Genomic DNA, 25,320 nt, shown 5'->3' with positions numbered 1-25,320 from the left:
ATGTCCCCTACCTGTTTTCCAGGTAAATACGCCCTGATTTATTCAACAACCTCATGCCATTTGCACAACCTCCTCCTTAGCATTTTATATCCAAACAACTGCTTTGATTTTAGACCAAGTTGTCTTCCATTCAACTTCATGGATGCATAATGAATTAATTAGTGACTCTTCCTTCACTAATCTTTATATAAGCAAAAGATTTTTAGAAGTCACCTACACAGGCATTGTATTGTATTCCAAGATTCCTCCAGAGTACCCAGAAATTCCCCTGCAATTGCTTCTCTTGGTTTGACACACAAAAAGATATTACATCATTCTGTTCTTAACAGGGATGGCTAACTTGCAGCTATTTAGCTTTGTAAGTCTCCAATGCACCTCCTGCCCCGCTGTATGGTGTGACCAGCAGCTCCACTGACACCGAGTTTGCAAAATTTTCTGAATCCTTGTATATGGGGAGAAGTAAACTGAGTTTATCTGAGTGCTGGGTGACAAGTTATCCAATCCCACCAAACTGGAATTGCGGTTCCTCTTAGCTCTTTTGAGAAATCATGGATGTATTTTGAGAGCATCAGCTATACAGCTATTTGAATGCGTACTTTGTAGAGTTGGCACTTGGCCAACCCTGGCCTTACCTCCAGCAATCTGATAACACTGAACAATTCTAGATTACTTTCCTCATCTCTCCTGGACGGCTTTTTTCATTCTTTCTACAAGCAGGTTTCACTACTCTCCTCACTCTTCTCTGTAATCCAAATTCCTATTCCAGAACATCATATCTAACATTATTAAGATAGATTGCTCAAATACACAACTTCAATACTGCACAATCATCTCCAGTAGTACAGCTTTAAACAACCCTTTTATTCCCCTGAGGCATAAGTTGAATTTGCTGTCAAATTATCCAGTATAGCTTGCTTAATTCCCAGAAGTGACCGCAACTGACAGCAAAAGCATTTTTATGCTATCACTTCATATTTTCTCTCCATGTTTTCACAGTCATAATGGAAAGGATAGCCCTGTCTCCTGCATTAAGTTGCCTCAGCTCCTTCAGCAAGTATTTGAAAGCAAAGGCTTTAATTAACTCCCTCATCCTTTGTATAGAACCTGAGATGCTTTAAACATTAATGTTTCCTAGTTTAGTTTATATATATAAAAAAAAAACAACAAAAACTAACAAATCATTTGCAGTACACTATTATTCATGTTTACTGGGACCAAAGCTTTAACACATCAGTCAGCTTTTCCTTCTCATTTGTCATCAGTCGCAGGTGCCACCTTACACATCTAGAGAAGCAGAGCTAGAATCTGAGCATGCAGGTTAGTAACTACCACTGAGTATGTGGAATCAATGCAACTTTCCAGAGGCACTGGGAGGGGGGATGGGGGGTGGGGCACGCAGGTGAAGTGTCCAGTACGTTTTCAATTCTAAAATCCTAGCATTTTAAGTGTATCTCCATTCATCTACAAAACAGGTACCACAGCCGCTTGTCTATTACAAACCAATTTTCTGCCTTTCAAAGTCCTGGCATATGAGTCTGGCCAGCACTTCATTTGTCGGTGCCTTAATTCTCATAGGCATCTCCTGTCACAACCTATCAAGTACTTTCTACTATCTAATTGGACTATCCATAATACTGATGAGCTAAAATGTATGTGATCACTGTGACCTGCAAGAAAAGCAATAATTCTATAATATACATAAGTATGCACAGCTCCTTCAAAATTTAATTAATATTAAGACAAAAATCAGAAAAATAAACTGACAAGATCCTCAAAAAAAGGCAGAAAATGCAATAATCAATAACAGTAATAAATACTATTATTATGAACATTTAAAAGCTACTTAAGTGAGACAACAGGTGCAACAGATTTTCAGGTTTTTTAAAAAACAGATCTGAATAATTCAGAGTGTTGAGTCATTAATTCCTTTTCAGCAATGTTTTAGGGGCAGGAATTTAAGATAATTGTTATAAAAACACTGCCATAAACATTTCCAACATGATGCTCTCCAAGAAACATACAAGTATGGTTACTGAAAAAATAACCTGACAACTGCTGGAGTGCATAGTGCTCACAAATATTTACTTTACATAAGATTCAAGTGTTGCTTACATATGCACATAAAAATTACAAAGATGGTGATAAATTCGCTGTTACTTTTCAGACTAAAGACATTCAATAACCATTACACATGAAAAAAGTAGAGGAAAAAAAGCACAATTTTCAGTTTATTTTTGTGTTTCATAATACTGGGGTCAGCTAATTCTTTTGCTTTCCTTAAACTATATGCTTTTATATGCTTTTTGGGTTTGCCCGTCCCCCCCCCCCCCAATTTGATTACACTCTTAGCATGGCAACAGGATAAACTTCTAAAACGCAAAAGCATGATTTTTAAAATGCGCCATACTGACAGGAAAACATAGATCCATGTGTATTTTACAAACTATATTATAGTTATTTTAAACTAGATACATTTCAAAATTGTCGGTGTTGCTTTAAAATAGACCCATGTTTTGTTAAAAGCCCGCAGAAACCATAAGAATGTCAGGTAGGAGTACTTATGCCCACAAAGTCCACAACACCCTTAAATTTATCCAAGCAACTCTCTGAAAACATTAACTTGCTTCTCATTTAAATCTACCACAACACCAAGCTTGATGACATCAAATGTGTGCTCTGTAGCATTTTAAAAATCACCTCTTTATTACTAACAAATTTTATGATAAACAAATTCTTAATTTAATTATACATTATGCTGCAAATTTATATGAACCATTTTGAATGCAGTATGTAAATTTCTGTATAAGAAGCTCAACCCAATAGATAAAGGCAATAAAAAACAAAACTAATATTTTCAACATGGATCTTCCCCCCTGCCCCCCCCAAGTTTGCAAAAGGTTCTGTATAAATAATTTAAAAGCCAAAGTCAATGAAGCATTCCTCATTGAAGAAGACATACATCAAAATCCTTTTAGCTTTTGTGTCTCACAGTGAGCTAAAGTTATAATGTGTGCAGTATGTGAAAAAGATACTTTGGCATTTGGCACATTTTATATCAAGCCCCTCTTATGAAAATTACATTCGATAGGAAAAATGTAATGTGATACCAGCTTAGCAAGAGTCTTGTACTTACCAGAATTGTGGCAGTAGTCCATATACTGTGGAATTTGGATTGTAAAGGCTACCAAATCTGGAGCTAAGAGAGATTCTGGCTTTCTACTCTCATTGAGCCATTTACTGCTGTGTAAGTCTCTGGTGTCAGAAGGGCCTTGAATTAAAGGAATCAGCTTCTCTTTTCCACAGTCACCTAAGATAAAGATTAGACTCCTTAGAGCTTTTACTGTAACAAGATAAATTTTCAACACATACACATTCACTAGTCCAAAGAGAACAGCTATTAACATTGTAAATACAGAATCAGAAGAGGAAATAGAAAGAGCAATCTCATATAAACTGTTAAACAACTTCCTCAACGTTATCTTGTAAAATGTCTTTACATCCAGGAGGATTTCAAATAAAGTAATCAATTCTCTTTAAAATAGTAATTCCATCCCAACTTTATAACATAATATCTTTAAGAATCACCATGAACTCAATTTAGAGTTAAATATACTATGTTTTTAATGTTCTTGACATTAGCTACCTTTATATCATAGACATTGATAGGAAAAGTTCCTGCATACTCTTCAAGAAAAATTCTGTTAAAGAAATTTAAAACCTATTTATCACAGAGCCCTCAAAAACTTCAAAAGCAAGATACATGCTTCTAGTATTAATGGAAAATGAAACATTAAACAACAGAATACATCGAAATTATGCTACAAATAAAGCAAAATGCAAATATTCTGTGCAATATGAAAATGCAGGTATTCCAGTTTCTTCGGTGCTTTTAGATTAATATTTGTCTCAGCAGGAAAAAAAAATCTTTATTTTTTTATTCAGTGTAAAAATTGACTATACTAGGGCCAGACTGGATCATCCTGGCACACTTAACAATAATAATAAAAACCCCAAAACAGAATACAAAAAAACCTCTCTGATTCATAGGAACAATGAGTAAATTCTTGTTTCAGTAACTCTCCTTGTAAAAAGCAAGGCCAATTCTCCTATACAGGCAATAAAGTTTTACATGGTCCAGCTGCACATACCTGGGGCTTTGGCACAAATTTTTATTGATCCCACGGTCCCAGAGGCACATTTGACCAATGATGTGCCGCAGTACTTCAATTCAACATTCTGGATTGAACCCTCAAGAGTTGGCAGGGGATTCTTAGATTTCACACCTAATAAAAGAAAACTGCAAATGTACTAGCCTGTTGAATTTAAATATTTTTATATTCCTTCACCAAGGCATTTAAACTTAATTATACTTTAATTATCTACCTTAGATGTTCTTATAGCATTTTTGTTGTGATTCACAGTTTTTAAATGGAAGTGAGAGAATGCTGTATATGGGCATTTTAATACAAAGTTATGCATAAAATATATAAAGATACTGTGAGGAAAACACACAAGGCCACTTAGAAATTGGAATAATAAACATGTATATATACACATACATACACTTTTGTTTTCACTTTATAAGTGGCACCTCAACTATTCTCTTTCATGTTTTTATTATGATCCTTTCATTTCAGGATCTTAAAATGATGAAGTGTTTTCAGCTTACATTTAGACGACAACATTTTACTCGGTAGCAATGTAAAACATTAAATCCATGCAGCTGAACGGCACAGAAAGCCAATGGCACACTTGCCATCTTTCAATGGAAACTGGAGTTCAAACCTTGCCTTAGGTCAAAAGTGGAAATAAGTTTTGGTGGTCTTTCTTCAGCCCCCATTTGTGCACACCAGAAAACTACCGCACCGGTTGGAAGAAATTGGTGTTATTGGCAATCACTTCTGAAGAGCTGCCTAGAACCATGGCAGCAGCAAGGGATCTTACAAGTCAGGACTGAGATATGTTGGCAGAGCTTGAGGGCAGCCCCCAAACAGCCCCAGAGCATGGGTGGAGGAAGCCAGCCCTCCTATTCTGTACAGCACTGCCTATCAGAAGAAAATATGTAAATTTACTTGCAAATTGGAAATAAATAGTTTCAACATCTGTAAGAATTATGAAAGGAAAAACTAACAGAAGTTACCATTTCTTATGGGTTTTTTCCCCTCATGCAAAAGTGACTTGGAATTTGTCAGTTAAAATTGGCGAGCAGCTTGTTAATTATGCAAACATTAGTATAATTATGGAACTGTTTCCTCACGTATGTAACATAGAATTTGTTCCAAAATCCATAATTATGCAAGGAAAGTATTATAGAATATCAGGTAAAAAAACAATTTTAAAGCATTTTGATATGTGTGTCAAGATTATATACATTAAAGAAACTTAATATATTCTCTACAGAATTAACTCAGTAGGTTTTTTGCACAATCTCCTGAAGACTTATCCCAAAGAACAACCTTTAACATATAATAACTAGTAAACAAAAATTCCTTAAAAAATGATAGGAAACAGAGATTTAGGATTAAACCTGGTAATTGTGCTTACTTCACTGTGCCTATTCCAGTTGCAAAACATTGACGTGTATTTGGTAGTGCGTATAAAATCATTTGGTAAGCAGACTTCTTGGCATATATTTATTTTTGTTCTGCTATGACATTAAAATATTTTTTTAATAAAAAGTACTTTCCAAGGTAGGAAAAGCAGCATACGAAGAGACACATGGCATTTAGTAAACCAGACTGACATGTGAAAGTAGGTTCCACATTCTGTGCATACTTTGTTACCAAAATTTAGCCTGTCTTTTGTGTTTGAGGTATGCCCAGCCTTTTCCCAATTTGTGATTCAGGAGGGCTTCAGGCTCAAAGAATGCTCCCTGCAACCCATTTGTGCACCTGCCACTAACGACACCCCATTCGTTCTCAGTCTGAAAGATCAGCTACCCATTTTAGTCTCGTGAATACATCCTCATTCCCAGCTTGCCCAGGGTAAGCGTCTTTTAAAGCTGAAAATCCCATTTGATCTAAGGTGTAGTATCAGACACAACACATGAATTTGTCAAAAGCTGACAGGGTATCTTTAGGCATCTCCTAGTCTTGGCTCTGCCTCCTCATACTTCCTATAAACTAAATAGAGGCCATTGTGTTGAAAAGAAAAAAAGAAAAAAAAAAAAGTATGTTTTTCCATGTCTTCTGCCTATTCCAAAACAAAGATTATAAAATACTGTTAGTAGCAGCCAAGATGACAGTCAAAGCAAAACACATTTCAGTTCATAACTTGACCCCCATCTTTCAAGTCTTCTCAAAACTGGTAGCTTCTTGCTGTTCCCATCTTTCAGCAACTCTTATGCTTCAAAATACAAGGTGTAATGCCCAATACATTTCTCTCACTTCACTATGGAAGATCAACTACTTTTAAAACCAAGTATTTTCCATCATGGAGTCCACTTTTAGATGCATTACCCTGGACAACCTCTCTCCATTAAGACTAAAACTTTCCATGTTAGTTACATGCTTGAATGTAACATAACTTGAATTTTGTTTTAGTATCATATTTGAAAACAAGGAACCAAGTTCCAGGTGATCATGCTCCCTATTCGTTTCTATTCACTCCTATTCCCTCACCAAATAACTTCTGGAATAGTTGAATTTCAACAAGATATGGCAGCGTTACTGAAGACATTTATTTCCTACAATTTGCATAAAAATGTGGGTGTATTTGTCCTGCTACCTGACCAGTCAGCATATGCATCACAGTCAGCAAAGCATAGCTCAAACTAGCCAGTGCACTGTTTTTCACCCAGCCAGTAGTTACGGATCATGATGGGAAGCTGGGAAAGCTGAATGGCTTGACTTTTAAGAAACCCACAAACCCTTAATATGTAATCATATAATTAACTATTATATTTTAGTGCATACGAAGAAGTAACTGATAGCAGTAAATAAGCTATTTCTTTCTGTAACATCTGTTAGAGGGATGGGATGAACACCTCAATTGTTTTCAACTATTTGAAAAGAAAATAGAAGAGTATTAGGAAAAAATAGGATAATCATGCTCCTCCATTTCTACATTACTTTGATATCAAATAGCATCATCCTCCTGCTCCCAGTTTTAACAGCTGATAACCACAGCACACCACAGTAATCAAGGACAAGTTGCAAGAAATATTAATTCTGTGCAGGTTGCACAACTCTGGACAGGGGGATACTCAGAAAACCCATTTATTAAATATTAAAATCCTATACAGATGTCTAACTAGACTTTCATCACAAAGACAAAAATTACCTGAACCTAAGGTGATTCCCCTTACTCAATTACAAGTCTCCTTTTCAAAGTAGAGAAAGTTTAGAGACTTTTAGTGAACCATTTATAATGATTAGGTTTAATATAGGGAAACAGCACATTTTCTTAAGTCTCTGAAAATTTTTGGAAATGATGAACCATCCCTCAAACTGATCAAATTGGCAAGGTGCTCTATAAGAATAAAGAAGCCTCGTTTCCTACGTGTGCCTCTGACTATCTGTAGCTTCCATCCTTGTAACTTTAGTTCTTCCCAAATAGCCTCCCTTATAATCTCTTTCATCATTATAGTATCATTATAAAATCAAAGCCTCAACAGTTGTACACATAGCTAAAATATTCCTTAAATACCTACTTCAGCAAACAAATGTTTAAGTGAGTGAAGACTGGGGCTTCCTTCCCTCTTCTCAATGTTTATAAACTTTTTTGAAGTAGTATCTTCTCACAGGGTTGATTGAGCAGGAAAATGTTAAAACTCCTAGACAAGAAATGCTTCATGCCTCCAAATACTAACTCAAATTTAGTATGGAGACAAACACTCCACAGGATTTTAATTAAGACATTGAGCATGAATTCAAAGAGGAACTAGGGAAACGAAATCTATCATTGCCAACAGCAACATTATCCAAATTCAACGTCCTGCAAATGAAACATGAGAAAGGCTTATTTCTAAGGTGCAAGACAACAAAGTAGAATTTGGGCTGTACTCGCTCTGGAATCACGTTTTCAAAAGCAGCACTGTGATTTACTTGACTTTGTTGCTCAGTGGAGTCAAAATTGGAGAACAGAGCAACCATGTTTGTTTTTCAGTACACCTCACATTTTCTTTAGTTAATTTATTATTTTCATCAAGAACATGGTAATCAAAGACTTTATGGAGATAGACACATATACCTGTCTCCACCAAATATAATCTATGGCTGCTTCCAGATAAAAATGAGGATTTTCTAGTTGTGTGATTTTTGCACTGGAAACATCTTGCCCATTGTAGAACTATTTGCAGTAAAAATCAAGTGTTTCCTTCCCAATATGTAACCATGTTTATACTTGGTGATCAAACATAATCTGTTTTAGCTGAATCACTCTTATCACACATGGCATACAACCATACAACACACATCACCACAGTCCTAAAAAGCTGTTCTTTCCGTACTGCGGAACCCCAAAATAGGCAGAAAGATTTTCTAACTTAAAATCTACTATGCCTTGACAAGTTACACTTTGTGCACACAAACTCACTTTAATTTCAACTCCAAGCCTAAATAGCCATTTTGTTCTAGAAACATGCACATAAGTATCACACCATCGAGGAAAGTTCTCCCACACTTTAAAGCAGGCATTCACTTCCTCCCCCTGAACTTTTCAGGTCATAGCTTTGATCCTCTCCAGGTACATAACCCAACTACGCAGCTTGCCCCAAGTCCCTACATTCAATGACATTCTATGTGCAAGCAGGAGGGAATCAAATATCTAAAGGCAGGTCACAATTGTGTCTTTATAGATCAGCCCAGGATTTCTGCTAACAAGCCTTTTAATGCTAGGCAATCATTTAATTTTAGACTTGTTTAAAAAGTTACCTAACTAGTGATTTTACCAATGGCCTATACATCTTCTACCAGTCCATTCGTGGTAAGGTGAATTTGCAATGATTAATGGAAAACCAAGAGACAAAATCTAAACTGATCAATAGAAAATACAGGAAACCAGCAAAAGAGGTATGTTACTGATTCTGAGGACAAGAGTCAGGACTATGTGCTGCCAAATCCCTGAAATACAATAAATAATTCTTTAGAAAGATCATAAAAGAGAGAACTGCAAAGTATGAAATAGGAAATTAATAAGGCATGACAAACTTCTAGAAACAGCTCCACATGAATTCTCCCCATATTTAGGCTATGGCCTCAGAAGGAAAAATTTCAATATTTAAAGCATTAAGTACCAGTAAACTATGCTTTGGCAACATGATATAGTAAAAGACTGTTACATACATGTCAAAATGATTTCAAACTCAGTAAAAAGACAAATCCATGAATAAAAGCAAGGAGCTGTTAACCAAATGAAACAACATTTAGGCCTAAGTCTTACTGGAATCAAGAAAAAATGTCCAATTATTTTCACAGAAATATATATTTAAGTTTTACATGACTGACACAGAAAAGCTAGTAAACAAATCAAAGCATAAGAGAAACCTCATTTCTTTCATGAGAGATACTCATTTGTGTGCAGTCCCTGCTTAAGCAGCGCCCTCACTGAGAACTTCTGAAAGTCTGTACTGAACTTGGTTAGACGGCACTTCTGAGGAACTTGAAGATAAAACCAAACTTAATTCCTTCCTCCTTGCAGTACAAACATAATAGAAGCCACAACGACCAGCTCTAGCTGGCATTGGCCCTACTTCTCACATTGAAAGCATTGGAGGAGCATGAGCTTTCATGTTCTTCCTTGCAGTAAAACAGCAACTTGTTCAATCACTGTGCTTCCTTGCACACAACACCTGAAAGCACGGGGGGGTTTGTGTTCGGGGTACTTTTTCTTCCTTTTTTTTTTTTTTTTTTTTTTTTAAATTGGAAAAAAGAGAAAAAGCGAGACTTTCTAAAATGTAGAAGCCAAGTTATAAATTACTTTCTCGGGTTTTCCTGTAGTAAACCTAAATCTTTGTGATGAAGTTCCCCAAACATCTTTACTGTGTTCACAATTCCACATTTTTAATCTGTCACCATAGTCTGCAGACCACATTTTGCAGCCCTAATATAGATACTCACAGGCTACTATTTTCTTTCTTCTACAAAACAGTAATTCAGGCAGCTTATTTTATGGAGGTGTCAAGAGATTGGTCTATTTTTTTCTAACTCAACTTTATTTAGCATTACTATTGCTATTCTGATCATCATAATTATTTATTTTCTTGTAACTGTGTCAACCGGTTTTCAGTCTACATACCACTATATTCTAAGAAATTACTGTTTCATCCCCATCCACTCCCAAGACCTAACAGGGCAATAACAACAGGATTATAGTAGACTTGTCTTGCCTCTAATGTATGGTGAGGTGGACAGATTTTCTACTGTCTTGAACTTCTTGTGCCACAGTTCCACACCTAAAAGAAACCTGTCCTAAAAAAAAAAAAAAAGCTCTGCTTTCATTTTCTCTTCAACTATGGTACTCAAAGGAAAATGCATGGAAGAGTGAAAGCAGTTATTGGCAGACTGAAATACTCCCTAAAGAAGGTCAGGCAGCTTTCTTCTTGGGCAACAATAACCAAATATTTATCTTTGTAAGTATCTACCGTTCTCTTCATCAGAACATAAGCTGCAAAAAGCACATATATGCACACACACCCCCCACAAAAATTAATCTCCTCACATACTTTCAGTATTTTCACAGACAGATTTCAGGGCCAAGCACACAGCCAGTCATACACTGGTCATCACTTTGGAGATGAATACTAAAACCTCTGTAACTAACGACTTTAATCCTTAAACTGCTTGTGAACTAATTAAGGCTTCTCCATTTCCAAAACACTAAAACAGACATAGGACCATCATTTAGTAATTGGAGATTTACATATTGCAAAAAAATTTCCCAGCTTGCTAAAGAACAACAGCATTTCGCCTACAGGGAGAGCCATTTATATCTGGCAAATCCCTGTTGCTACATTCCCGTTTTGAGACTCCACACAACACCTTCATAGAGGTCCCCACCTGCCTTAATTCACAAACTTCTTGATTTTTCTAAAATCCTGCTTCAAATGGAGTTAAATAAAAAACCTGTGATTCAAAGACTGAAAACCAATATTGAAGAAGTCAGAGAACATTTGGAATAATATGTTTAAGGCATTCTTGGTCAGAGGCACCTTTGAATAATTCCTTATTGATTATCTGTTTTAAGTGATTATCCAGTCAGGTAAAATAATGCTTTAATTTTGAATGCTCATAGAACAACTAAGCACCTCCACTGAAAAAAAGCCCACTTTTCTGAAAATACAACAGAACTGGAAAACATTTCAGAACTCCCTTTACCCACTGTACTAAGGCTGGTCAGCAAACATTCACGGACTTACTACCACAACCTATCAAAAGGACAAGGACTATCCTGAAACATCCTCAGTGTAGGGTACAGAAATACAATCCATACAGTCCAACTGCTGCTCCTTTTGATCTAAACAGCCAACATTTAGTGGAGGAATACAACCTTCCATCTTTAAACATATATAGTACTGCAAATAGCTCTAAAACCTTGCTGTAAGAAGCGTAGTTTTGGGCAACTTTTTATTATTAACCTCATTATTGTTAACATTCAGGCTATTTAGGCATTGCCAATTATAAGCATACCTAATTGAAGCTATTATTTTAGATTTGGCAACGTGACACTGGTCAGGACACAGGATTAAAGTAGCTTTAGTGGCACTGTTCCTGCTGTTGTAAACAGAGGTTCAAAAAGAAGAAAAGGATTGATTTTCTTTTCTGTACAATTTAACAGCTGCATTTCAGATACCGCTGTATCATTTGAGACAAATGGTAGAAGCCCAGGTTAATGCATTAAAACAACTTTTGTCTTCCAAGAAAATGCAGAAAAACTATCAGAATCTGAATTTCTAAGTCTTCAAAAGCATGTCCTATCAATCCTCATATCTATACACTGTCAGCAGACAAATGCTAAAAATGACATGGATGCAAATGCTTCCAGGATACAGATAAATAAGAACTTGAGAAACTTTCACTATAAAGTATTTGAAGCAAGATCCTGAAAAGATGGAGAGAGGAAAGAACTTACAGTTTCCACCCCTAGCAACACACCCTTTGGTTGGAAGCATGCACTCGCAATCAGTTGCTTCCATCTGAGTCACATAAGCCTCCACCCCTTTCAAAAACCGTAGTTTTGCTGTATCTGAGGATCAGTTCAATAGCTCACGCAAAAGGTCAACACATAAAGTATATTAAAACACCTTCTCATTAATGTATGCTAATATGATCACCAAAAAAATTTACCTGCATTTTCTATCCTGAGTTTCTATTAAGTCTAGTTCAAGTTCAATCCAGTACTAGTTCAAACACCTTATCTTCAAATACGCTAAGTATAAGTTGCAATATATCTTAGGTTCTGGAATAAAACCTGTATTTTACGACCCTTCTGTTGGTATAAACGTGCATAGTAACTAGAGAAAAAGGACATCTACAGCTTTCTAGGACAACAAAATGTGGGATGAAAGAACAAAGTCTTAGAGAAACCAGAGGTCATCTCAGATCTCATCACCTTCTGTTTCAACTGTGGAGCTCATTTCTCTAAGACACATCTATTTAAACAAGCTATTTGGCAACTACGAAACTAATAAAGCCTGGTTACCTATGAGTTTGTATTCCTTTGCCTCATTCACCAGAGCAGATGCAAACCTTAAAGTGCTATGTAACATACCTACTATGCAAGAGACAAGAAATGCCAGATTTCACCTGGACCTACACATGGTTATGAGCTTCCCTGTAACACACATAACACCTGGTCACCTGCTTGCTGTCAAACAGAGTATCTAATGACTGAAATCTCTCACAAGCTCAATTTGAGATAATTGCATATAGGACAGAACAGTTATGGCCCACTAAAAAGGTCAACAATTGAGGATTCTAGACCACAAAGGTTTATAAAAATTCAAAAGAAGGGCAGGTGTGTTCAGTAACAGTATTATCAAAAAAATAAAGAACTAACATCTAAGGTGTAATAATTAAGTTTGATTTCCTGAGTTGCTGGGGATGGTGGGGGAAAGCAAAAGAGAACATTAACATCTTTCAGTTAGGAAGTAAAGACAGACAGCAGTTGTGTAGTTAAAAGATGGACAACAGAGGTTGCTGCTGGCAACAGTGACTGTTAAGAAGTAGGAAATAGCACGAAGACAATAATTCAGACAGGGTGGGTAAGTAAAACATGATAGATATTACATGGAAAAAGATTAAAATACACTATATCAGTATTATCTTGAACAGCCTCCCCATGATTTGCTTTAAACAACAGAAAGATCTGAGGCTACCCCCTCACATAGAGTTTTCCAGGCACATAGATGACAAGATTTCACTTTCTTTAAAATGAGTTTTGTTTCTAACTGGAGTATCATTCAATCACAGTTTTCTATATGGCACTGCATTTCTTAATGATACCACTGTGCTCCTCCCAGCAATTTAAATTTACATTGTTTAGAATATAAACTTAAAAACACAATCCTCTAAGTTTAACAAAAACCTTTTTATTTTCTTTTAAATATTCTATGCAACTACTGAAGACTTAAAGAGAAACAGTACATTTAGTGTCTGGAATGGCAGTTTCTTACACCAGGAGAATATTAACCTTTAATCCTTGAAATCATTAAAGAAATGTTTGTAGAAATATTTTTAGCCTCTTTATCTGGTCAAAGTACTGGAAGTTAAGTCGTGTCTGTACAAACCAATCATTTCACCAGCAGTTTTATATTTCTTTAAAGCCTCATATAAAAAGCACCTGCTTAAAGTGAGTAATGGAGTTTTATATTCATTGCACTTAGGAACAGCGTATGTAACCTATTCCGTTTTCCTCCCTTGTGGAATATATTTCAGCTTATATTGCACAGCACATTACCGATGTGTATAAAGACTCTCTGATCAGCAATTTGGACTGCAGACAGCAACCTGCATGAGTACACTTTTTTCCCCTGCCTAAATACAGTATCCACTTGATTCACCAACACAAATTAAAACCATCCTTTAAAGATGATGATCTCACCTTCACAGTGAATACATGAAGCCCATATATGCTAACACCATAACAATGTCAGGCTACAATCTACACCATATACACTGCACAACCAACAAGCAATACACGTACTGTCAGCATTATAAAAAAAGAAGCTCATACATAATCTTCTCTGGCTAAAGAATACAAAATCTCCATTAGCACAATTAATTTGTGAGAGGTTAAAAATCTTACTGTCTATTAAGATTCAAAAAAAGAAGAAAATCCAAATGCAAGGGAAGTCCTGTAACATAGCATATATTACAGACACAATTTAATCTTGGAATTAGCATTTTGTCAAAAGAAAGCATGAAAAAGGGTACTTCCACACTATATCTTATTAAAGCACATGCTTGTGACATACTTCTTTATAGTTGAGAAATTTGAATTCCTTAACTCAACCTCAGCATAAGTTTTCCCTTCACAGTTATTTACTACTGTATTTTGAGAAAAGTATAAACTTGCAGTAGCCTAACAATAGTGTTCTTCAATTATAACAACATTCATATTGGACTCAAGTATGTAATATAGGCATGACCATGTTATAAAAAGAACATACTATTTTTAAGTAAGCTCCTGTTTTTCATTTTAAAAAAACACCCTGAACTTTGACAGGACTATTTAAATAATTTCTGTAAATACTTCTGCACAATTAAGCAGAATCATACAACTGTATTCATGAATTCATTGTAATATGTATTACCATATTATGCACAGAAAGCACAATGATTTCAATGTATTTCAAACAGTGTCCTTAGCAGACTGATTCATCCTCTATGCACAGAATCATACCTTCACAAAAGCAGCTGCTACCTTAGACAGTTACTCTTTGCATCTTCTCCTATCCACTTCTCTTTAAGTTGCTAAATTTTAAATAACATGGAAAATAAATTTGCCAGAACAACTTAAACTAAGCATAGAATTACCTGTCAATATTATTGCACATAAGTACTTACTCACTGAACTAAACAGGAAGGAGGACTATATTACATTAGCTTGATTAGTACCTCATGGAATGCTACAGAAGAAGTTTTGAGGTCAAGGCAAGTTTACAGAGCCCATGAGAAGTAGAAGGAATAGGTATTCTATAGTCATACATTTGAAGAAGTAATATCTGTGACTGGGGAAGTACAGTTTTCTAACTTACTGTAATTAGGTTAGCACTACAGTAAGCATGTTTGTTATAAATTTTAACTCTGATATACTTCATACAATAAATCTTGATAAATCTACCCAATATTAAAATATGTGAGGAAGAGAGGGCTTCAAAGTTAAAAGTGAAATCCTGATAAATCTTCACAGTATCTTAAAATGATATCCAAAGGAGAAGTTGAAAACTAAAAAAAAAAAAATTAACTTTTTAATACAGAGGAACATTACTATGAACTTACTTTTTACAATGCTGGGGTTTTTTGCCAATTAGATGTCCTTACCTAAATTTCAAATAGGTACTGAATGTCCTTATAGGAATTATAGCTCAGCTTAGTTTATAAAAAGGAGGCCTATATGAATGCCAGTTGTATGCTTTTCAACAGAAGGATGTAAACTTATTTAGCAATGTTTTTCTCTTTCATCTTATCTCTAGTTTCTGTGTAGATTTATAATGCTCGTTGTTTCCAATTTTAACAAATCACCTAATGGCAGAAAGGAAAATATGTTAACCTTGGAATTATTTGCAGTTGTAGAAATCCCTTTTGTCTGGCTCATGGAAGGCCTGCAATCTGTTTTAAACACAGATTGTCTGTCTTTTGTCTGACAGCCACCAAGCTGCACAAATTACTTTCTGCCTGTTCACCTGTTTGCAGCTGTGTCTGTAAGCTAAGGATTCTGTAGTTTGACTTGAGCAACCACTCCAGGATTGATGACATGTGCTGCTGATAAACTGAGCAATTTGAAGAAATTACTGGCTAAACTTATTGAAAGACATCTGTGCATGAGCTGAGAACTAGAAGCCTTCAATTGTGTGTTTGCAACCTGCAGTGCCGGCAATCTGTTTGAAGTGATACTCTTCTATAAGAGAGCTGGCCCTGACACAAAATAAGTAAAGCATCTTTGCAACATATTTCCTCACACACCAATAGAATTCTGCTCTTTTTGGTCTTAAATATACTTCCTAAATAGAGGATATAACAACAATTAAGACTTCCTGTACTCATCTAGCAGAAGCAATTTCTTTTGAAGTGTTTCAATTTTTCACTCGGATCTGGCTTTTTCTGTATTCTTTCTCAGCCTTCTCCGCTATATAGACTAGCTCTCAGCAGTTGATGGTAGTATGAGCATCCCACAGGCACACTTACTCTTTTATGTTAGCCAAGAAGACATGCCTTTGCAGTACTATGGGTGTACAGCTCAACTCTTCCTTCCACTTGCAGTACGTCATTACGTCTTCAGCTAACTAATATTAACACCTGAAATTTCTGCTCTAAAGTTTAGTAATCAAGAAACTGTATTTCCAAACCTTGTGAATCTGGGTAATGTTTTAGCTTCTGGGGGATGTTTGCAGACGTTAACTTTAAGCTCAGGATGCCCAAGACTGCTATCTCAGGGTAAGCATGTGCATGCACGTGTGTGTACGTATGAAATTCTTTAGGTTTATAAAAGCTCCACCAGACTGGTGAGCTGTGTGTGATGGCTAGTCGTTTCTAAGCTGTACATCACATTTAGCAAAATAAATTCCTAAGTCATTTGGGACACATTCTATAGTGATATACTTCAATGTCGCTCCCATTTCCTTTGTTCTTACACATTCAGCATAAATGTGTTTCAAGTATACATTGTGACAGAGTAAGTCAAAGCAGAATTCTACACATCTTCAAATGTTTTAGTAGCCCAGAATAACCAACAAATTAAAACCAGCACTAAAATAGCTTGATACAGTAATGAGGAAAAAAAAAGTAATTGAAGTGTGTTAAGCCTAAAAATGTAACTAAGTGCTTAAAGAACTTCCAAAGTGAGTAGTCAGAAGCACAGAAACTGTCCACTTTCACATCTGCACATTAACCCTCTCCCAGCCAAGCCGTCCTTTTATGCATTTAAAAAGGATTAAGTATGCTGTACTTAAGTATTTGCAGTGAACCATCAAACAAACTATTCATTTCACTTTGTTGCCTTTGCAACTAGTTCATACTAAAAGTCAAGGTACTAAAATGATCAAACAATCAAGACTTGTATCTGTGCTATTTGTTACTTTTATAGCAAATGAAATTAGTGCTTCCATTTTAATTTCCTAAGTATTTGAAGGTAAATATTACTTTTAAAAGTATCTTCACAAACTAGGTTTACTAACAAAGACAATTTTGAAAATACCTATCATATTTGATGAAAAATTACCACTGTGCTTAAACACATTTGAAAATAGGAAAGCAAAGCTTTCAAGTTAAGTAGCTATATAAACTGGGCTTTCACATTTCAGAACCAATAAACTGGATTCAACACAGAACCGAAGTGACCTCCTGGAAAAAAGAATATATAGTATAATGTATATGCATACAATAAATCAAGTCCTGATTATGTGCAGCTAATAACTATATATCACTAATAATAAAACCCTTAAGATACTGTGCTATAGCAGATATCTAAGTAAATACAGTACATTTTTATCTTTACCCTCTATGCATATTGTGAGTTCGAGCATTTTTAATGTCAGCTTTTATTTTAAAAGAGCTAAGTCGTGAGAACATTCTTATGTACCACTTCATAACTCTGACACCAAGTATGTATAAAAAGATTAGCCTTTATTTGGTATAAAATCAGTTGGCAGTTTTACATCTGTGCAATGCAACATAAATACCCCAGCTGGCATCTCAAGCTCACACACATATGGACTTCAAAACAGAAACTTCCTTATTTGCAGCACTGCCAGGGTAATTTTGTATACTCTGCATACTACAGCTATTTGTCAGGCCTCTGCAGGTGTGCACTGCACATAAACACACAGCTGTAGTCTAGCAAGCCAAGTGTTCCATCAAACACATAAAGGGAGACCTCAGCAGCTGGATTAGTCATCCCTGCAACAGGTCCAGGGAGAACAATATGGGTTAGTATTTTTGGAAAAGCATGGATGGTAAATTTATGATTATGCTGGCCTTACCAAATAACTGCTGGATTGTGTCATTTTTATGCAATGTCTACTTATTAAAGTTTTTGTTAGAATGGCTGGAACAGACTGAATATTTTTTAGTTTTTAATATAAACAATAAGGTAGTTTATGTATAAAATAGTTTATTAAGTGCAAAATGTTAAAAGGTTTTCATGCTAGTGGTTGGTTTTTGACAGATGTTACAATTATTTGCATTGGCTTTAACAGACAAATCACTGGAATCAATTATAGTTAGTATATCATAAAGTTTCTTACTAGTTATATATTATACTTTGTCATATTTACTATAACTACATGGCATTTTTCTATCTCTATGGTTTTTTCTCCAACTACTTAGATCACAGGTGAATTCCTAAAAGCACTTGACAAAAAGAAGTGCAGAATAAACACTTTACTGTAACTTCCTTGCTTGTTTAAAGTATGATTTTAATGTTTTTAAAAAAAACAATAAAAATTACTCTCTCTCAGAACTCTTTGGAAGACACTAGGATCCACAGAATTTCACGGTGGTCATACAGACGTTAAAAATATTTTAATCAACCAGAAAAAGCAGTAAGCCTAATTTTATGCAAATTTTCTTTAAGAAACTTCATATGTCAAAAGCAAGAATAAAATTAATCAATAAGAAAATGAATAAAAATTTTAAAACAATTTGCCACCTATTTATCTAGAATGTTCAGTGTACAATATGTGTTTTAGCATTTAGAAATTGCCTCAGAAAAGATGAGAAAATATGAACACTATCAGGACAAAACCTAGATGCATTTTATCCGTTAAACTCCGAGTTCAAATAATGTGCAGGCACATGTACTTGCTTGTCTTTGGTGTTTATTAAGAATCACAAAAGTTTACCAGATCTTACCCATAGCTCTCTTTTCTGAAGATGACATAATTACACACTCATAATAGCTCTTTCAGATTTCATGTGCTGGGTGGAAGATGTCAATTTAACACATCAGTAGGGTGGACATTGACGAGCACTGAGAATGTTACAACTTTTTTCCTTGCATACAGCAGTACTTGGCAGCAACCTGGGAACACTATGAGCAGGAATCCATTCCCAACTGCCTCTTCTTCATTAAGTTAATTTCATGATTTCAAGAAAGATGCAAAGGGGCTTTCTAAAAGTCACTTTCTTAAACGTGACCTAATGACATTTCAAGACCATGTATCTGTCATCCACCAGGCATATAACTATTGGGGGCTCAGTAATGTACATAAAGGTTATGTTAACATTATGGTAATGTAAGATCTAATCATATAGAATTACTGATAGGTAACTAACAATCACATAGTGATTTCCTCATGTGGTATAAATGCAGCTGTTCTTTTAAGCCCAACAGGTTGTAGTAAATGCTGAAAAGGCACAAGTGGCACCAGAGACAGATGAACAACGCTCAGCCATGCTCAGTATGACAGCCACTAAAACATGTCATAACAAAATCAAAGAAACACTTCAAAAAGAAAAGGATATTTAGAATATAAGGAAAATGGAGATTGCAAAGTTAATTATTCCTTTCATGCAAACAACTCTATTTTTCTGAATCAAAACAAAAAAATCTATGATTTCAGGGATACATATTTTGTACCCATCTTGGATCTACAGCCTACAAAAGAAACATAAAGCTTTAACCATGGAATTATACTCTTTTCTGGTAAACTTAAGACACAGTCCATATCAAAGATACAAGAATAAATAGAATAGGGCAGAACAGACTGATGGTTTGAGGGCAAAGTTGTCAAGATTTAATGGCATATTATACCACCAATAAACAATCATATTTAAAAGAAAAAAAAATAATTGTTTTATTAAAATGATCTACTGTCATATAAGAGCTCCCAAGAAATCAGTAGGCCCTACTTCAGAAAAACACTAAACCATCTTTCTTGAAAAACAATTAAGATGATCACAGTATTATAAAGCAAAATAATGTGATCTCCATAAAACTGTAAAACTGTGCCTTTCCAAACTACTAGTCCTCTTGGCAAAAGTCTGAATTTTCAGGAAAAATTCCAGAAAGTGTTTCTGCTAATATTACAAGAAAATTTGAAAGGGGGCATTAGCAGTCATAAGTGTTAATCAATACAATGCAGTGAACTATAAGAGAACAGAAATTAGAGAAAGGGAAAGAGAGAGCAAGGAGAAGGGTGAGGGGCATTGGTTTCCCTGGGCATTACAGTGATACAATGGATTTTACATGGATTTATCCATCAGAAACTTGTGTTCTAATCCTGGTTTTGGCAGGTATTTCCTACCCGACCTCAAGAAAAACATTCAACTTCTGGGCATTAATTTCTCTAGAGAAATACAAGGTCTTACAGGGGCATTTATTTATTAAATATGGGAGGATTCATGTTTTGTAATAATTTTATTAATATCACACAAAATTTATCACTACACAATTAACACAGAACTATTACAGTGTTGCTGTTATATATGTAGATTAAAAAGTTTTCTTTCTACTTGTACACAGAAACAACCTTAAGCTTGCTGTTACTGGACAATCCTCTGGATTAACTGAACACCACAGTAATTGCTGTGTTATATATCAGCTCCACTGCTGCCAAGTCACTCAGATTCAGCCTTTCCAGAAGTAAAGTTTCAACATCACCTATGAAAATGATGGACCCAAGCACACATGCCACTAAGAGTAAGATCATATTTTGGTACTACAAATGCATGGTGTTCCAAGTGTCCATTACTGGGGGTGGCAGGTGGAATGTCCTAGTATGAGACAGAAGACAAGGAAGGAGAGCCCTGAACACTCTCATAGCAGTAGGGCCCCACAAAAGGGAAAGTCCTACAGAAGCCAGCAGAACATCAGGACCTACTTCCCTGACCAGACTAAATATGGAACTTGGCTTGGCCTTGTTATAAGTATGGATCTGAATCTGGCCTGAGCTCTCCGAGACAACCCTTTCCTATTTAATAAAAAAAAAAAAAAAAAAAAAAAAAATCATCTAGGCATGTCATGATGCAAGTTTCCCTTAGCCCGTTCCCATACCCTGAGGAACTGCATTCCAGTACAATTAAATCAAGCCATAGACCACCTTCTCTGCCTAGAGAGCTCAGGCAAGTGAAGTACTTTCAACAAAAGGTCCTCTCCGGGAAGAAAAACGAACTTATTTGAGCTAACTGATGGGGAAACACAGATCTTATTCTAATGATAAAATATATCTCTATACAGCTAGAATGCAGGCATATTTTTGCCTACAAAAGTCAAACAGTGTTCAGAATTTCTTCACAATCAAGTCATGTACGCTTTTGCTTTCTTTTAATTTAAAACTCAAATTCAACAATTTGTCTGCCTTAGCTGGCTGGGATTTTAGGCACAGTCATATTATGTATATCTTAATCAGATCCTGCCTAACACTGTATCAAACCCTTCTGGAATAAAGCAAATCAAAAAATCTAGGAGAAAAAAGACATTGTTGAACTTCTACATTTTCTGCTGCAGATAGCATGCCTTTTTGTTTATCAAATTAATAAAAGTTAAAGCATGTAAGACCCCCACTTGGGAACTACTCAAGAATGTTGATGAACAAGAGCACTGCTGAAAAAGAGCATTTCACGTCTCCAAAATTTTTATTCATTCATTGAGGCCTAACACTTAAGACATCCCTGCATAATGTTAAGCCAGCAGACCTCGATAATTTAGTGAAGTATAGCCATCTTGCCTACCACAGGAAAACTACAAGTTATTGCTGAAACAAACAAAATGGCTTGCAGTGAAGTTAATCCATTGATACACCATATTTAAGAAGAGAACCCATAAAAAAACTACTAGAAGGATGCAATGGTTTCCTAAATTGAAGTTTGAGTCTCATCAGTGACTTTTAAATTTTAGAACACACCTTCACTAACATAATTAATGTTCTGTAAGAAATAAAAGAAAATATTGTCCCTGTTCAAAGAGCCTATCAACTGAAAAAGGGACAAAACCATGGTGGGATATGCAGATATACATTCCATTTATACAAATGGATACAAATGCAAAAGTAGTAAAAAAGATTTTACAGTACAGAGAAACAGAGGGAAGAACTGCAAAACATTTTGTAATTTTGATCTTTATTCTAGTTATATCTTGCCCTGGTAAACATTACAATTAAAAAGCCACCCATCATCTTAAAATGCTTAAGAAATGCATATTGACTGTATCTCCACAACATTTTAAAAACTGGGCAAAACCTAAATTGATAAAGAACTTCCTATATTGAGAACTACACTGTTGCCTAAGCAGCTGAAGCAACATTTTCAAACTGTAACCAATTCCAGACCCCTTTGGGCATCACACAGACCATGCTTACTTCTCTCTCCATTCCTACCTCCACTTTTTCCCCATTTTTCTTAAAATACAAGCTATTTTATAGGGTGACTGTAATATGATACTATGATCATTGCTGATTGCAGTTAGAAACAGACCCTTCTAATCCAGCTGCTCTCCACTTCAACAAATGCCATTTAAAAGCTACTTCATAAAAACATTATTGCTTCATACTTAAAAGACATTAAGTCAAGATTTTGGAAATTCCATTCACTTGATTATATCAGCAAGTGCACTATATGTTAGATTTATCATTAAAGCAAAATCCATGAGAACTGTTTTCCAGACTTTAGTTAATGCTCTTATGACACATTTGGCCAATGAAAAGGGATGAAAAACAGTAGTGCTTTGAAGCAATAGCCAGTAAATGCCGCTGTGGTTTACCAAGAGTGGGATGCACAACATATTAGACCACAGTTAATGAAATTAAACCATTTCTTATGTTTTTTCAATATGTCCTGTATTACTTGTTTGGAAACTACACAACTGCTTCATCTCTGAGATTTTACTTTTTTCTGTAGTAAATTTTATCTCTGACATCTACGGTAATTAAATCAGTAAGCGACTACCACTGTTTTGCATTTTATAATACTATTTGAGGCAAAATAACTCAATAAATAAACTGCATGTTCTTTTTTGTTTCCACATAAAAATGAAATTTTAACTTTACGTTCCTTATTGAAAGATCCTGGGAAAAGATTACTGTGAGGAAAACAGGATGAATTATTTGCATACTACCTACTTGTATAAGATGTGCATTGATAAGTAGTTTCCTTCCATAATATGCCCATGAAATGTGGATTTAATGTAATGCTTTCTTTACACAGTTCGATAGAAAAAATCCTCCTGGCAGATATTTTGGTGCAGTAGATTTTTAAAGATATAACTCCAGTCTTCATGTACAATTTCTTCAACAAAGCAATGAAGTGGCTTATTTACTAAAGTAAAACTCTATTTGTCCTCTACTCTTCTGAAGCCTTGAAGGACCAAACAGATAATTAATTTTCAAAACCCATTTACTTCTCTGTCATTTTTAAGTATTTACATACTAATTATAAATTTATTGTTAAAGCCCAGCTAAATTAAGTCCTTAAAGAGGACTACATGTCTTTGTTATGCAACAATATATTGTATATTCTCCTACTTATATCAATAAATCTATGAAAACAGTATTTTTTCTCAGAATTTGAGACAGAGAGTTCAAAGGTGAAAATTTCTTTCTAGCAGTCCAACCAGCTGTTGTCTCAAGCAAAGAACTCAGTTCTCTTAAGTCCTTCAAGCTTTCCCAATGAAGTTCTTCACACACTGTATTTTAACAAGTTAATTTATGACTAAGCAGTGTTAACTAATAAACTTTTCCAATTACAATAATTAGTTAACAGTAAACTGACGGACACTCAATAGTTCAGGTAATTTTTACACAGCGTCACCTTAAGAAGCTACTACTATTCTTCCCCAGGGACTATCAAGCTGCAATTTTGCTAGTTATAGACATCAGCATAGTGAGAAGATATGTGAGAGATTAGCCATGTAATACCATCAAAAACAAGAGAAAAGGCAAATGGCAACAGCCCTTCTCCTACCCCAAATTAGAAGAGCTACTGTCTTCTGTTTGCTACTCAGAAACACTTTACTAAATATTGGAAAAACACCAATATAAAAATTAGAACTCTCCTTTGGGGCGGGGGGGGGGGAGATATCGGACCTTCCAATAAACAGAACATATTTTCACACAAATTGCTTTTTCCAGATAAAAACATTAAAAAGTCAAAAGTGGAGCTCTCAATGCAACTTCCAATATTGAGACAATAATTTCTGTATCTATAAAAACAGAAGTCTCCTAAAGAGAAATAAAATGAGATAATTATTGTGCTTAACATAAAACTGTCCTTATTAGCAGAAGTGTTGAATAACATGGTCTTTAATGCAAGTTAGACTGCACACCAAAGTGGCAGTGAAGCTCAGATCACATACCCTCATTTCCATAATCATTTTCACATGTCTAGAATACATTAAATACAGTACCATCTTAAAAATGAAAAGCAGACATTGCTTTGAAAATTAATTCAATATTTAGCATGTCACACTCAGAAAAGATCTCCTCCTTTTATAACTCAGAAAAATTGGAACATAATAAATAACTATAAGGATGTTTATTATTTCATTTGCCTTAATTCTGTCCTATAGGCACAAGCATACACTACAGTTGTGGAAAGATGGCATTTGTGCTTAGAACACTGTATTCTAACAATGTAATCCATAAGTCTTTCTCTGAAAATAAACATATACAGAACCTAAGCCCCCCTCCCCCCCAAAAAAACCCAAAACACCACACAACATGGAACCTTCTTTACCATGCATTTCCACATACCTCACATTAACTACTCCTGCTGACAGACTTTGATCTCGATAGTCTCCAGTCACTTCCCAGGAAGAAACACACACACACATCACAAAACATTTCTTCTTAGCAGATTCTTTCCCCACAAACAAAAATTTAAGCCTACCCTTAATGTATGTACATATCTTGAATCCACATATGCTAGCATTGCAGAAGTTAGAGCTAAGGGGTCCATGCAAGAATGCTAACTAGGAATTGCTGTGAATATTGCTTCTCTTTATGCTGACTTTAGAAGAGGATCAAATTCTTCCCTACAGTCTGTATCTGGGTTATTCATACTCAATTCTCATGTTAATTTAGCTCTGAGGGCAATTGCTTATGGAACAAAACTAAAATTACTGCGTCTGTAACAGCAGTATTGTTGCTCATTTGTAATTATTATTTCCAGAAGCAAGCCCGTGGTTCTTCTCACCATAGGAAACTGAGCTCAACTATTAAACCTTTCA

General features: G+C 35.3%; 1 protein-coding gene across 8 annotated transcripts in view; it reads right to left on the bottom strand.

The window, feature by feature from the left end:
* The window catches only part of VPS13B (vacuolar protein sorting 13 homolog B), a 485,377-nt gene that overhangs the window by 321,741 nt on the left and 138,316 nt on the right, over window positions 1-25,320 (bottom strand). For all 8 annotated transcript variants that reach the window (XM_049818749.1, XM_049818740.1, XM_049818775.1 and 5 more), the window contains 2 exons: window positions 4,149-4,283; window positions 3,134-3,307 (listed from right to left, as the gene is read on the bottom strand). In XM_049818749.1, coding sequence (XP_049674706.1) covers window positions 3,134-3,307; window positions 4,149-4,283 — 309 coding nt within the window. The remainder of the gene's footprint in view (window positions 1-3,133; window positions 3,308-4,148; window positions 4,284-25,320) is intronic.

This window comes from Accipiter gentilis, chromosome 2 (assembly GCF_929443795.1).
Source record: "Accipiter gentilis chromosome 2, bAccGen1.1, whole genome shotgun sequence".
NCBI classification, from domain to species: Eukaryota; Metazoa; Chordata; class Aves; order Accipitriformes; family Accipitridae; genus Astur; species Astur gentilis.
Note: the sequence above shows the minus strand (reverse complement) of the source record. Positions and strands in the feature narration are given on the sequence as shown.